This window comes from Augochlora pura, chromosome 7, assembly GCF_028453695.1.
Source record: "Augochlora pura isolate Apur16 chromosome 7, APUR_v2.2.1, whole genome shotgun sequence".
NCBI lineage: Eukaryota > Metazoa > Arthropoda > Insecta > Hymenoptera > Halictidae > Augochlora > Augochlora pura.
Window position 1 is genome coordinate 31,449,632 of NC_135778.1, and position 13,913 is coordinate 31,463,544.

Here is a 13,913-nt window from a genome sequence, read left to right on the forward strand (position 1 = left end):
CTCTCATAGCCGTCAGGATCTTTCAATATCGGATGCATCAATGAAGAGAAATAAAGCAAAACGAAAAAATAGAAGAGTAGCAGAACGTCAAATAACAATCGTATGATTTCAATAAACATGGTAGTTATTGTTAATATACAACATGGCGTTGCGTGAAGGACGACGGAAACGGTCCCCAGTCATATTTATTTGGAAGTACAAAATGTTCTTCGCAGCCTTGACTCTATGTCCGCTTAAATTACAATGCTTAGTCTGAACGTTCTCGAACAGAAAAAAAATATATATATATTTATATTTATAACTATAAACAAAAAAAGAAAAGAGGAAAGGGATCACGTGATATGTGTGTGATCCCGATAGTAGTCATAGCGTGTACGTAAGATGATGTAAAAGCGTTCAACAATGTCAATATCCTCGTAGTTCTATTGAAACAATACGATTTTTATTTATAACATTTCCTCGCACGACGATTATTACAAAAAGTTGAAAAACTGTGACGACCGATAAGTCTCACTCTCTGTACACACATAATATTGTCCCACAAACGTTAATGCTGTAAAGTGTTCTGTTCAAAGTTACGGCAAAATGGCTACGCGAGTCACCGCCGGTCGACCAGTCATTGTCAGAACTTCAACCTCGCTGTTGTTTTTCCCTTTTCTTTTCTTTACGTTTTTACTCGCCTAACTCTCTCTCTCTCTCTTTCGCTCGATCTCGCTCTCTCTCCGACGGATAATGTACAATTTTCACTAAATAAAAAAAAAAATATATATATATATTTATATAATATATATATTATTTATATATAGAGGAGCATCGATAACGTGATACTGAAATAAGAACGATTTACTTTATTCTATAACGTAATTCGATACAGTACTTTTTTCTTTTGCGTTTCATTAGAGACTTCGTTTTACTTTTTTTTTGTTTGTTTGTTAATTGTCGCTATCGGCTGTCACACGCAAGTTCAAAAGGGCGAAGGATCGATATACTCGTTTAAAAAATAATATTAATAATAATAATAATAATAATAATATTAATAATAATAATAATAATAAAGAAAGAAAGAAAACGCAAGTATTTCGAAGACAGCAAAAACGTGTGATGATATACGATTTTCGGCGCGGTGTTTTTCGTCTCTCTCTTTATCTCCCTTTTTACACAACCTCTCCCTCTCTCACGCACACGCACACACACACACCCTTTCTTTCTTTCTATCTTCCTCTCGTTCTCTTTCTCTCCCCCTCCATTAAAGAATTTGCTAAAAACTCAATGACGACTATCAGATTTTCTATTCATACCATTTTTAACGAAGAGTTTTCTTGGTTTCTTGTGAACAAGATCAAAAGAAAACTGAAAACGAAAAATACATCAGCAGCGATAAAGTGATTTCGTTGCACGCTCCACGTTAGACTTTTTCCCTGGTTCGTTTAATTTTTATCTTTTTCTCTATCTTCCTTTCGCTTTCTCAACAGAAATGACTCGTGAAAATTCAAACAAACCTAACTGTGGCAACTGCACACTCACGCACGCACACGCTCACGCATTCTTTCTTGTTCTCTTTCTCTCTCTTTTTTCTCTACGAGCCCTAATTAAAAAGTTTTCGGACACGCTGGCGAAAACTGAAACTGAATATTGCAACACGGAAGAAAATGGTTAAAAACAGACGGAGAAATGTCTCAATTATCCCGAAGAAAATAATAATCGCTCAAAATTGGAGGGCGATAGTCATCCCTTCGTCGAGGGGCCTCTCTCTTGTTAAATGTTTTTCTCAGGCTGGCCTTTTTTCTTAAGACGTTTCATCGTGTCTTCAGTTTGCACGTGGTACAAGCGAAACTAGCACCAATCTTATTCTTTTTCACATTCTTTCTTTTCTCTCTCTTCCTCTCACATACGCATACTCTGGCTTTTGTTCTGTTCTTCGCGAGCATATCTAAAATGTACGATTATACACGTAAGAAGGGAAAAAAGAAGAAAAATCGAGAAAACGACTCGGTTCAACAACACAGCTCCGACTCGAACTGATCCACTACTGAAACCATCAGGAAATATACAAAGAACAAGGACTTCACCTTTGTTTAGTTTCATTCGTTTAACGGAGATTTGTGAACACGGCGTAAATAATGATTTGCAATATAGTTTGAAACATATTTAATGAGGAATAATGCTGGTTATATTCACGTGAAATTGGACATAAACACACAGTACTACTTATAGTTCATTGCATTATTTATGAATCAATAGACTAATATACTTAATAATTATTAGACTAATCGTTAACCTAGGATTGTGATCACCCATCAACGTCAGCCACTACCTAAGCAACATTCCCTTTTTATTTTTTTTTAGTTTTGTAAGTTTTGATAATTACGAAACCAAACAGAAATGGTATTTATATAAAATTTGTTTCTGCTTCACGACTCAAAAAACCGCAACTCCCGATGAGACGTCTCGGACAGACTGACCGCACCAAGAATTCGTGAGTTTCGTTCAGTTTGAAAACAAATTTTTTGTTCCTTTCTCTAAAACTCTCTCCCTATCTCTTACTCTTCCTTTTCTCTCATTCTCTTTTTCTCTCGCTCGCTCTTATGCAAATTTTGCGTTTAAGTAAATTAATAAACATAATATAGAATAATAATAAACCGTAATAGTTGTACATAATAATAGGTAATAGTAGTGTAGTAAGCTGGCAGCAGTTAGAACCAAATATATTCTCGATTAAAACTCTCGATAAGATGACAAACTGACATGGCACTGGCATCCGATTTTTCGAAGCATTCGTACACGCGGCACGCACTCCAAATGTTCACTTGTTCTATCATTTTTTGTAACTCGTTTCATATTCGTATCCGTTTCTGCGAAAATTTAATTTTTTCTTCATTTTCCTAACCGCGTATATATATACCGTGTGTTACAAACCAATTTTACTACTCATTCTCTCTCTGTTCATCTCTCTCTCTCTCTCTTTTGCTCATATGTGTACTTAGCTATCTTGCTCGTCTTTTTACATTCTCACTAAATCATCTTTCTCTCTTCGTCTCACTCACGCAAGCACGTACACGTATTTCCGCGTCGTTCTCTTTCGTTCATGAACTCGCATTCACCCGTTTCGCCCCTCGACGTGCAATCAGCTGCCAGATAATTTATCTCGTTTTCTCCGTTTTATATTCTGTTTGTTTATATAGTTATATAACCATTTTCCCAACGACTACGCACTAAATAGTTCAAATTTTTTGCACTTTTTCACCAACAACAACTGGATTGTTGCGCCGAATTTCTTGAGCGCCCATTTCTCTGTAATCAAACTTGCAGTCGTGCTTGTCACTGTATCGATGCACAGAGCAGAACAGTCCCCCACAACGGCACTCAAATCCTGAAAAATGATCGAGAAGATTGTGTAGAGATTTATACACAGCAATTATGGTTTATAGTCATAGGTTCACCTACCGGTCAAACCAACTTTTTTGCGACACACTGCGCAACGATTTTTCTTCTTCTTAGATTCTTTGTCAGTCTCTTTGCCATCAAAGCAGTCGTCTGCATCCCCGCTACTCACTGAACCTTCTGCTACTGCTCCACTGCTTACGCCTACTTCACTTTCTTGATCTTCCCTGTTTATCTGTCGAAACACAGCAATATTAATAACTAGATTTTTACCAATATAATAAAGTTTTAATATCTCCTTACACAGTTTTTCAACGTTATTTATAAACCTTGCAAGTTATCTCATATTTAATTCTTTTTTCTTAAATAGAATCATTAAACAATTGTTTTTATATGTGGTACAATCATGAAAGAACTAATTAATAACCTTGTGATAAGTGAATTAAGTTTTTTTTTACATTTATAAACACATTTCTGTTTTCTCTTACTTCATGAAAAAAGTTTTGAACTTACTAAACTACGGTAATGTAATAATGAACAATGAGCTTTCCAAACATTACTTAAAATAATGGTGTGCCTTAATATGAAAAAAGATTTTACATTTATTCGACAATTTCACACATGCAATAAAGAACTACATTATAATGTCCATAGTAAAGTCTTTATGAATGACTCTGAAAATTCATTGATAATAGCAGTTTTCAATGACTGAATTTTATACACACTTAGTAAGTCTTAATTAATTTGAATGAAAATTGAAAACATTAGTCTGACTTAGCAGTTTTGAAGTCATCAAATAATACATGAAATTTGTAACTCAACCTGCCAATATATGTGTCACAGTAGTATAAAACATGGCTATAGAAATATCTACCTTATTTGTTACCAGAAGACAAAAAAAACTCCAAAGATAATTTACTGCATTTATTATGCATAAAGTAACAATCAGTTATAACTATACTTCATTCTAATATCTACAACACTCTTACATTATTTTTTAATGCAACTAATGGAGAAATAAAAAGATAGTTAAACTCACTTCTTTGGGGTTGGGTAGATCTGTCGTTGGTTGAGGTATAGTAGGAATGGTAGGTTGGGCTGTAGTTCCCGTAGCTGCGGGACTACCAAAACCGCTTTGCAACGTGCCAGCGTTACCAGAAACGGTCTGTGATGTCTGTACAGTGGCAGCTGACACAGGAGGTTGCTGCTTCTTTTTTAGGTTTTCTTTATAACAAAGAGAACAAAGGCCATCTGTGGCTGGTGAGCCATAAAATCCACAGCCGCTGCGGCACAGAGCTTGCATTGGATTAGACTCTCGTTCCATTTCTTCTGTTTATCCCAGTAGAACTTTTGCAATCAAACAAGTCCTTGTTTCTTTATTATTTGCAATCACTCGACGAATAGCGAGTAGTTGCAATCAGCTAAATGAGGGATAAGTAAGTGTCTCTTGCCACAGCTCGCTCTCTGGTTGCTCCTTCACGACCGCGTGTCACCATATATTCACCTATCAAAAATCAATTTTCTTTTTAATGTCACACATAAGAAAAAGAAACATTTGTTTGTACATACATTTAATCTATGTATAATCAGTTCACACCATATATACGTAACACATATAACAGCCATAATGTGGCTTATACAAATGAAAATAATAGAGATCATTAACAGCTTTACTAATTGAATATTGAAAGCAGTTACCCCTTATCCTACTTAACAAATTTTGACAGAAATTATTAATAAATGTTTGACAAAAGAAAAATGAAATTGTCTTTAATAAGAATCACCGTTGAAGATTTTCTAACGCTTTATCAAACCTCAACTCCTAGTTGTATCAACTACAAACGAGTTGCTCTGATATATTAATGAAAGGAGTAGAAACTTTCCAAAAGACAATGCACATAAATATACAATCAGAAAGTGCAGTTGCTCACATTTTTATTTCTCTTGGAATACGAGTTGTCATTAGATGTTTAAACACAATAAAAAAACCGTTCGTTCGACCAATATCATTACACCAAAAAAGATAGATACTATCTATGGAAGCGCGATTAACTACAACTATAATACTTCAGAAAAAGGGAATTAAATAAGCATAAGAAATTTCATATCGAATTTTCACTGGCGCAAAAACAAACATATATATACACACACAAGACAGCCAACACAGAGAATTAGAAATCGTCAGCAGCACAACGATTATCACAAAGCAAGGGCCGTTCCCCTCGTGGTGGTCGCTGAGAATGATTCCTCCAAGGGCAAGTAAAGCTCGAGAATCGGGAATGAGAAGAGAGAAAAACAGTGGACGGGGTAGTGCGAGAAAAAGGGGAAGAAGGCAGACGAGGAGAAAGAAATCTGCGGGAACGGGAGAGTTTCGAGCGCGACGTATCATCGGCACAACCGACTCGATTTTCCCGTTCGAACGCGATAAAGTCCCATTGCAAGAGGCGTGATCGGGAAACGTGATATTACTCACTTTCCAACACGCAGTCGTGTCGCAACCAATGCACAACATGGAGTAAGAATTGGTTCGAGGCATTTAAGTGGGTTCCCCGTGTATCCTTATCGCGATGTTAGACGACGTGCCATCGATAGCGAAGAGCCGTCGTTCGGGAGAGTCTCTCCTTCAAGCCCTGGTTCGTGAATCTCGGCGCAATTCGCCTGGCCACTAAATGCGCGCGTTCGCTTTGTCTCCCGATGCTCTTCGCAGCAAGCTAAAACGAAACGTTACCAAATAGCTCTCCCTTTCTCTGTTTCTTTCTCTCGCGCGCGCCCGTGCTCGCTCTTGCAGTCTCTCTCTCGCTCTTTGTGTGCAACTTCGCGCTCGAGCGCTCGATATTACTTCAATCCGAGGAACCTGCAAGGACGGAGGAGAAACAACGATAACGACGACGACGGCCGAATGTTTTCATGATGGCGATCGCACGGATCTGCTACCTTTGGGCGGACGCGCAACCAACTGCGACACAGCGCGCGACTCCGCTCGCAGCGCACCACAGCGGCAAGGTTAGGACACACAGCTTCGATGAAATAAATCGTTTAATTAGCAAATTACTTTATTTCTTTTTCTTTATTCAATTAACGACATAGACACACTATTCCACATACAACAGAAATAGAATTCGCGAGATAGTATCTGTACGATTCAGATGTCTTGGAAGATTACAAATGATACACATTATGATATTTTTCCAAACTAGATGGACAAAATTATTGTATCACAGTACAATGGTACAAATAGTTGTAATTTGCGACCAAAATACATTTCTTGAACTTCATAATGTTCCTTTTTTTAATTTTATTAACGATATTCCAGATATTCAAAATTTGCATAGTTTTTATTTTTTAAAGAACTTTTTGCTTCAACTTAATATTATAAAGACAGAATCATAAAATTGTATATGTAATTAATTATTTTAATTGTTTATAAGAAACCATCAACATGCGGCTTTATGTTGTGACATACGTGGCTTTGTATTATATTGTTATATACGTAAATAAAAATATTTCAGATATTTATGTACGACATACGGATATTATAACCTGTGTACAACCAGTGGAAGATTTATGATAAGTTAAATTGATATCTTTCTATTTCCTTTTTAGGCAACGTGTTTGTAGAAGACAGGTGTGTCTTTTACAAAAATAGAACAGCAGAAATGCTATTAAACATACTAGGTGTCCCAAAAAATGTTATAAACCTTTGAAAGTGGTATTTTCTGAGGACTTATGTAGAAACTCCTTAACGAAAATGTTCTCCGCGGCTTTGTTAACGAGTTATTAATGAAAAACATTGACCAATCAGTGAGCAAATACATAGAACTGGCCGTGACGACGAGGCGGCCAGCTGGACGCGACGGGTAGAAGTTTACGTTCAGGCTTTGTACCGTGCTCGAAATTTGTACAAGTCAGCATACATGAAACTTGCATATTTTTTTAGCCCTTCTTCTAAAATGCCTAAAGAGTATTCATGACAACCGTTTGAATTTGTTTGTGTCTGTAGCGCTTCATATGTACCGCATGAAATTTTTGTGCGATGTTAACTAAATGTTAAGAATAAATAGCCACGAGTCTACAAGCAAACTTTCATTTTCATACGTCGTTATCAACGAAAAGAGTACGCATTGTAAAAATAAAATAAAAATTTTATTAAACCTTCATCTTTGATAGGAAACAATTGAAAATTGCTTATAGAAAACGATATATTATCGGCCATCATACCAATCTTCCACAGTTCAATCCAAGTATTAAGATCAGAGTAACATTATAATTATAAAATTCATAATTATTTTTGTGTGATGGGTGCAAGGGGTTCACTCCAGTGATGCTACGAGTTCAGGAAAATGTGATATCACGGTATGTGCACTGAACTTCGAATGCATCTTATAAAACAATAGGTTCTTTTCAAGGTCACAAATTCATTTAACCATAAAAATAATCACAGTATGGAATACGTGGTCAGTGTTTACTAAATAGTGCAGTGACAGTGAATATTAGATTAACCAGCACGGAAGTATTTTCCTATTCGTTACCGTAGTATACAGATCAGCTGTGCAGTTCATCTTACATTGTACGAGGTCAACGCATCGACCCCCTGACAGAGTTTTGAGCATCAAATGAATTTATAACTAAATAGTTATGTTCTGTATTACTTTTCCATTACTTTCTATTGCTTTACATTTCTTGAATAAGAATACATTTTTCGTAATTTGACTGGGTTATATCTATTAGCAGTCTACGAATCTTTATGATTTTATAACACGTGTAGATTTTCCAAATTCAAGAAAACATATAAATTAACAAGATCTAATAGCATTTTTATTTTCTCTTAGTAATAGATAATATTTTTCGTTAACAGCTCTTTAATAAAGCTTTGGAGGGATTTTTGCTAAATAAGATTTTTCAAATTCATGACTGAATTCTGTAATAAAAGAACAACTTGTGCAAAAAATATTCAATAACTACGATAAACAATAAAAACATATATTAAAAATTAAATTTGTATTAAAAAAAAATTGATACAAAATATAATTCATTTTAGTCAAAAATTGCCGCTTTCTGTACTATTGTTCAACAGAATAATAATTTTTGATGGATTCATAGGAACTACTGCTAATGAGAAATATATTTAATTTTAATGATAACATGAACGTTTTTAATTAATTGACATTTATACATACAATAACAAAACGCAATTAAAACTATTAAATATATTATACACACTTTAAATATTATGGAATCAAAGACATAGTTCTTCTCTTCTACACTAAAACGTCAAAAATTTAAGTTAAAGTTCCAATTTATTATACATGATGCGATATATATATATATATGGTTATCATTGCGTGATTGAATAAGTCGATGAAATTCTTGGAAAATGGAAAATTGATACATGTTTCTGTATAATTGTCTAATAATACTCTAACGTTACATGGCGACACATACTGTATCTCCTAAATGATCCTCCAGATGTCGCGGCAAGTGCTAGCTCCGCGACAGAATAAAATTAAAATTACATGCTTTTTGATGCGTGCCGACAGATGAAATAAAGGGATAAAGAAAAAGGATGCCTTCTTTGTTCTGCCACTGTTCCTCTTCTCTTATTATTACTAAAACACATGTCAAAGCAGTACGCAACTATCCACGCTTCTAAGACTATAGGACGCGTTTTCACTTTCACCGTTTAAAACCATACACGTTGTGAAGAATGGATTACTGAATAATTAACAATCACCCTCAACGATGTTTAATCGTGAAAATAATACAAGTGGGCGCGCGTACACACGTGTATTTAATTAATCAGATCATGGAAATCAGTTTTTCCTTCGACAACGGCTATCGAACCTGTTGCTTTGAGCGCTTTAAAGAAAACACACGAGGCGAAGAGATGCCCGATATCAGGGATCGTTTGCAACAAATAAGTAATTAACTGCGTTCTGCATAGTGGGTCCGTGATTCAGTGAAATCCTGCAGTGAAAGGGCCAAAGAACGAAATGAACGGGATTTAAATCCGTTAGTTCAGACCAAGTGACGTCACACACCAGTAATTGAGAACCGAATCAAACTCGAATCGCGGAAGGATGGGGGTAATTTGCAGGAAAAAGAAGTATAACAGCCGAAAGAGAAATTTCCCTTTAGTCATCGATCGTTGATTCATTCTCAATTCCCATTGCACGCGAGATCAAATGCTCGTCTTCCTTTCTCTCTCTAGCTAAATCACTGAATCATTAAATTTACTGACAGATGGTAACGTCACTTCGACGAGGCACGTGTCGATAAACATATTAAAAATTCGATGAAGTAAAATGTTCTTTATTCATTGCTCGGGGTTATTCATGCTTGTTCGGGGATACAGTTTGATGGAAAATTGCAAAACAAAGGAGAATTAGTTGTGAATTACATTCAGTTGCTAGTGATTGAAGATGACGATTCACGTTCGATAAACCGGAAGCGTCGAATAAACATTTTTTCTGTCATGGTACAACGATCAGACGTAAGTTTAAAGTGATCAGTGAAATTAACTCGCCATTGACGTACAATTACCAACGATCTTGAGCTCTAATATTAGTCGCCCGTCGAAATGCAATCGTGCAATAAACATCTGATAGCTAGATAGCCGTGTATCAAAATTAACAATGCGTACACGTGACGTGAAAGACGTTCGTCGTTAACACATAACATAAATAAATTGTCTCCTTAATTGCGTAACATTGTTTTACATATCATTGTCCGATCCGCACGTACCTCGGAAACGAATTCAAGTTTTTTCGTATTAAGTAAAAGGAATTATATAAAATATGTCACTGACGAATTTCGACGTTTCATTAACTGAGCAAATTCGACATTTCCGAGATATCGAAGGATCTCGCGAGAAACAAGGTTATCAACTGTTTAACGTATTAACGATTAAATAAGATGCGTGACGAATGACCCAAAAAAATGTCCATTTCCGTAAGCAACATGATAAAAATTTCTGTTACAAACGTTTTCGAATGTTCTGGAGTCATTTTATCTATTACTCTCGCCACTTCCTCTCAGATTAGTCACATATTGCTCGAAGATTTCAGATCTCAGCATTTTCGCCGTTTTTCAAAACTTCAACACACATTTCTGCAACAACTCGTCGCTATGGTAGGCTATGATAGCCTACATAGTACACACGAAGGATTATTTTTATAATGTACTCGTCTCTGAGCTGATGATAAATACAAACATCTTCGACTTTGCTTTTCCACAAACACCATATCAAAATTGCTGACGATAGAACTCGCGTCATCGGGTACGAAGCAATTTATCATCTGCGCCCTATAAGCCTTAACGTCATCAGTCCTCTTACGCTTTCTGCCATATCCCTACCACCGATACTGTTCACAAACCTTAAAATACCCCCAAGGCGTTTCACGAAATTACAGAATCAATAAAACACTTAATACAAACCAAATTAGCGGTTCCAATTCACTCGTCTACACTAGATTTTCAATGCACGAGATATAGAAATGTTCAACTTGCAACATGGCAGGGCCCACACATGGACACCGTACAGTGAAAAGTAAAAGGTTAAGTGAACGCAAATGGTCTACATAAATTCTCTAACGGAAAGTAACTAGAACTAGTTCAATCAACGTAGCGGTGACTACAGGCCACGAACAGATTGTTAAAACAGACTGAAAATGTCCCCGATGATTCTAACTGCGATTGCCTACGTTTGACTCATTCTGTCTGGATAACAATGACTCGCTCGCACTTCCCGCTTACTTATCGGGACGCTTTTGTTTGGAACAGGAAAACATGTTTGCGACCTTTCCTATACATATAGTCGACTGACAATGAGCTACATATCTTCTTGGTCTACGCTGGTCGAAAATAATTTTCTGATGCAAGATCGTGCAACTTCGAGTAATCAGCTAGAAACGATAAGAAAAAATATATAGAATTCGTTAACCTTCTATTTGATCCGGAGACAAACGTTCCAAGAACTTGCTAATCAACGACTGGCACGATTAACACGTCGCGTCATGAGAATCGAAGGAAATTTTGGGAATGGTATTGTTTTCAAAAGCAATTGTATCGATAGCTACATAAAAATTCGTCTACGATTTGTTTGTTTACCTAGTGCCTCGAGTTTCACAATCGCCGTGTCCCCCGATAATGCGCATAACCTTCGCGCAAAGTTCTAACGGACGGCACTATCAAATTGTCTCGCAGATACGAATCTCTGCAGAAATGGATACGAACCGCGATGACGATCGTAGAAACACGCATTCGAGATTTTCTATATTATACAGTCGGGTGCAATTTTTAGACATTGTACAGCGCTACGGTGGCACGTGGACACGTGGTAGGGATATCTTCAGTGAGCATGACGTACGCAATTCGTGATTTTAAAGCACGACCGTTTTCGATGATAACCTGGCCACGACTTAATCGTTCCCTCCACAATGCACAGGCATAGGTTAATTAGGAATTTTCATGTGACTGGTTCAAGAACAAACGAAAGGAAAAATTGTATAATGTTCCGAATACTTTCATTGACGTAAAAGAGAACGCTGGCGCGCGCGTGAACGAACAAGAGTACACGCTACCGACTGTCGACAGTAAAATTCTCTGAAAGCATCATCACGCGATGCCGAAGTTACTCTCCGCCGATAATTGTGTATGTAGCCATTTTACGACATCGCCAGCAGCGGAAGAAAGCGAGGTGTGGCTAGGTTCTATAATCTACGCGTATACAAGCGTCAACCTGCTAATCGTTTCTATCGCGAACGACTATTTCGCTCCGGATAACTTGGACGCACACGCGTGTAAGTCCGACCGCGGAGCCTATTAGTGTATCCATACATCGAAACAGGCAGGGTTACACGCGTTAACCTCGCATCGTTAACAAACAAGGCAGCAGCAGAGCAGCCGCCATAGTTCGAAATCCAATTGAATACAACCGATGACATCGTAAAACCTTCCTCTGTCCCTTGACGCCCTTTGTCCGTCGTGTGACCGTTCGATTTTACAGCCTCGTCGATATTACATGCCGCCTACGAAACTCTATCGTACAAGACGTCGTGAGTTACAACCGCCTCCAACTCCGCTTTTCATGCAAGACTGCAACGGACTGAGCAAATGCGGCGGCGATCACAGAAATGAACAACCTGAGCATGTCGCTTCTCCGACGCGCTGCAAACGGGACTACCGACGGACTCAAGCTGCGTGTTCGATCAAAGTTCGGCACAACCGTTCGCAATTGTACGGGATTATTTTGAAACTTGGATCGAAAACCAACTTACTCCGACAGTTCTTTTTTACACCGTTGATTCTTCACGAATATTTGTTTACTACTACTGGACACGGAACAGACACAGAATTTCATTTCGTTCGCAGTAATTAGATGAGTTTAGGGCGGCCCGTAAAAACTGTCCGTCGTTAGCCCAGGGAGCGCACGAAGGGCAGAGGGGAGGGGATTTAAGATTAGTGCGGATGCGGGTACACGGAAGGGGGTTTGAAAACCGCGACGGGGGAAGGGTATAGGGAGGATAAACGCATTCGTGTGCATTGCGCTTGAATTGTATCGGCGCTGCCGTCGTGCGGACACGATACACACGCACGCAGTCAAAGAGCACGAAGAAACAGAACGGACACCAGAGACATGGCTTCCATCCTTGAGAGTATACGCACTTGGTCAGATATTGCGTCGTTGTTCCCTTTGTCCCGTGTAATGGTTGTACACCACGTAGCGCGCGGACATCTTTGTTATCAATGGAAAGGGGACGGGATAAGAGAAGGGAATAATCGGTGGCTTGAGAGGGAACGGGACAAAGAGACGGCTAGATCGGAAGGCATTTCACGAAACGGCCCATTAAATCGAGTGTATGTTACGCGTGCACGTATTTCATGGGTATTAGATAAAAATAGTCGTGATTGAGGAGCGAGCAGACCGATTGCGACACTTACCAAGAGCTGTTGCGGTGTAGCAGGGCGCAATATGTCAGCTGACTTGACGTGTGACCGATCGTAATCCTGCGCCAGTATCCGACATAATTCTCAGCGAAGCATGGAGCCTCTCGTTCGCAAATCCAGTCGATTCCAGCTACTGTTAACGCTACCCGCACTCTCACAAAACACAGATATCGGTTATCTCGTAAACTAAGTCCTCGCACGAAAACTTTCGATCACGAGATGGACGACCAAAGCTGCGGGCACAGGAACAAATACTGCCGATGACTGGTGTAAAGTTAGATCTCTTACCCTTCCCCACTCCACACGCGAACCAATCGCAACCAGGGTCGGAAAGCTTCTACTGGAACCCTGTATGTTCCAAGTCACCGCACACCCTTTTACCGCTAGACGGCGCCACTTTTTAATGAAATGATTCGATGATTTTTCGAAATGACCGCCGAATAGTGTTATTAACTAATAAAATGCAAACAATTTGCAATTGTTTTTTACTGTCTGACTACCGAATTCTAACGTTCGTTAATTTGAAAATTATATGAACAAAATTGTGTATCGAGCCGAATTGTAATGTCCATTTCACATGGAAACTG

At 38.1% G+C, this 13,913-nt stretch overlaps 1 protein-coding gene across 3 annotated transcripts; it reads right to left on the reverse strand.

The window, feature by feature from the left end:
- Positions 1-420: 420 nt before the first annotated feature.
- Drn (zinc finger AN1-type doctor no) lies at positions 421-13,645 on the reverse strand. Of its 3 annotated transcripts, XM_078188024.1 has the most exons (5): positions 13,321-13,645; positions 5,855-6,092; positions 4,421-4,885; positions 3,445-3,616; positions 421-3,370 (listed from the first exon to the last, which is right to left on the reverse strand). In XM_078188024.1, the coding sequence occupies exons 3-5, from the start codon at positions 4,703-4,705 to the stop codon at positions 3,222-3,224; spliced, it is 606 nt and encodes a 201-aa protein (XP_078044150.1). In that variant the 5' UTR covers positions 4,706-4,885; positions 5,855-6,092; positions 13,321-13,645; the 3' UTR covers positions 421-3,221. The 3 variants fall into 3 exon arrangements, with proteins under 3 accessions (XP_078044150.1, XP_078044149.1, XP_078044151.1); XM_078188023.1 differs by lacking the exon at positions 5,855-6,092; XM_078188025.1 differs by lacking the exon at positions 13,321-13,645 and having other exon boundaries at positions 5,855-6,314.
- Positions 13,646-13,913: the final 268 nt, after the last annotated feature.

Coding starts and splice junctions, on each gene's coding strand:
- Drn (XM_078188023.1), bottom strand. CDS start 4,705: ATGGAACGAGAGTCTAATCCAATGCAAGCTCTGTGCCGCAGCGGCTGT. Junction 3,617..4,420: donor ATCTACCCAACCCCAAAGAA/GTGAGTTTAACT, acceptor GTGTTTCGACAG/ATAAACAGGGAAGATCAAGA. Junction 3,371..3,444: donor CAAAAAAGTTGGTTTGACCG/GTAGGTGAACCT, acceptor ATCATTTTTCAG/GATTTGAGTGCCGTTGTGGG.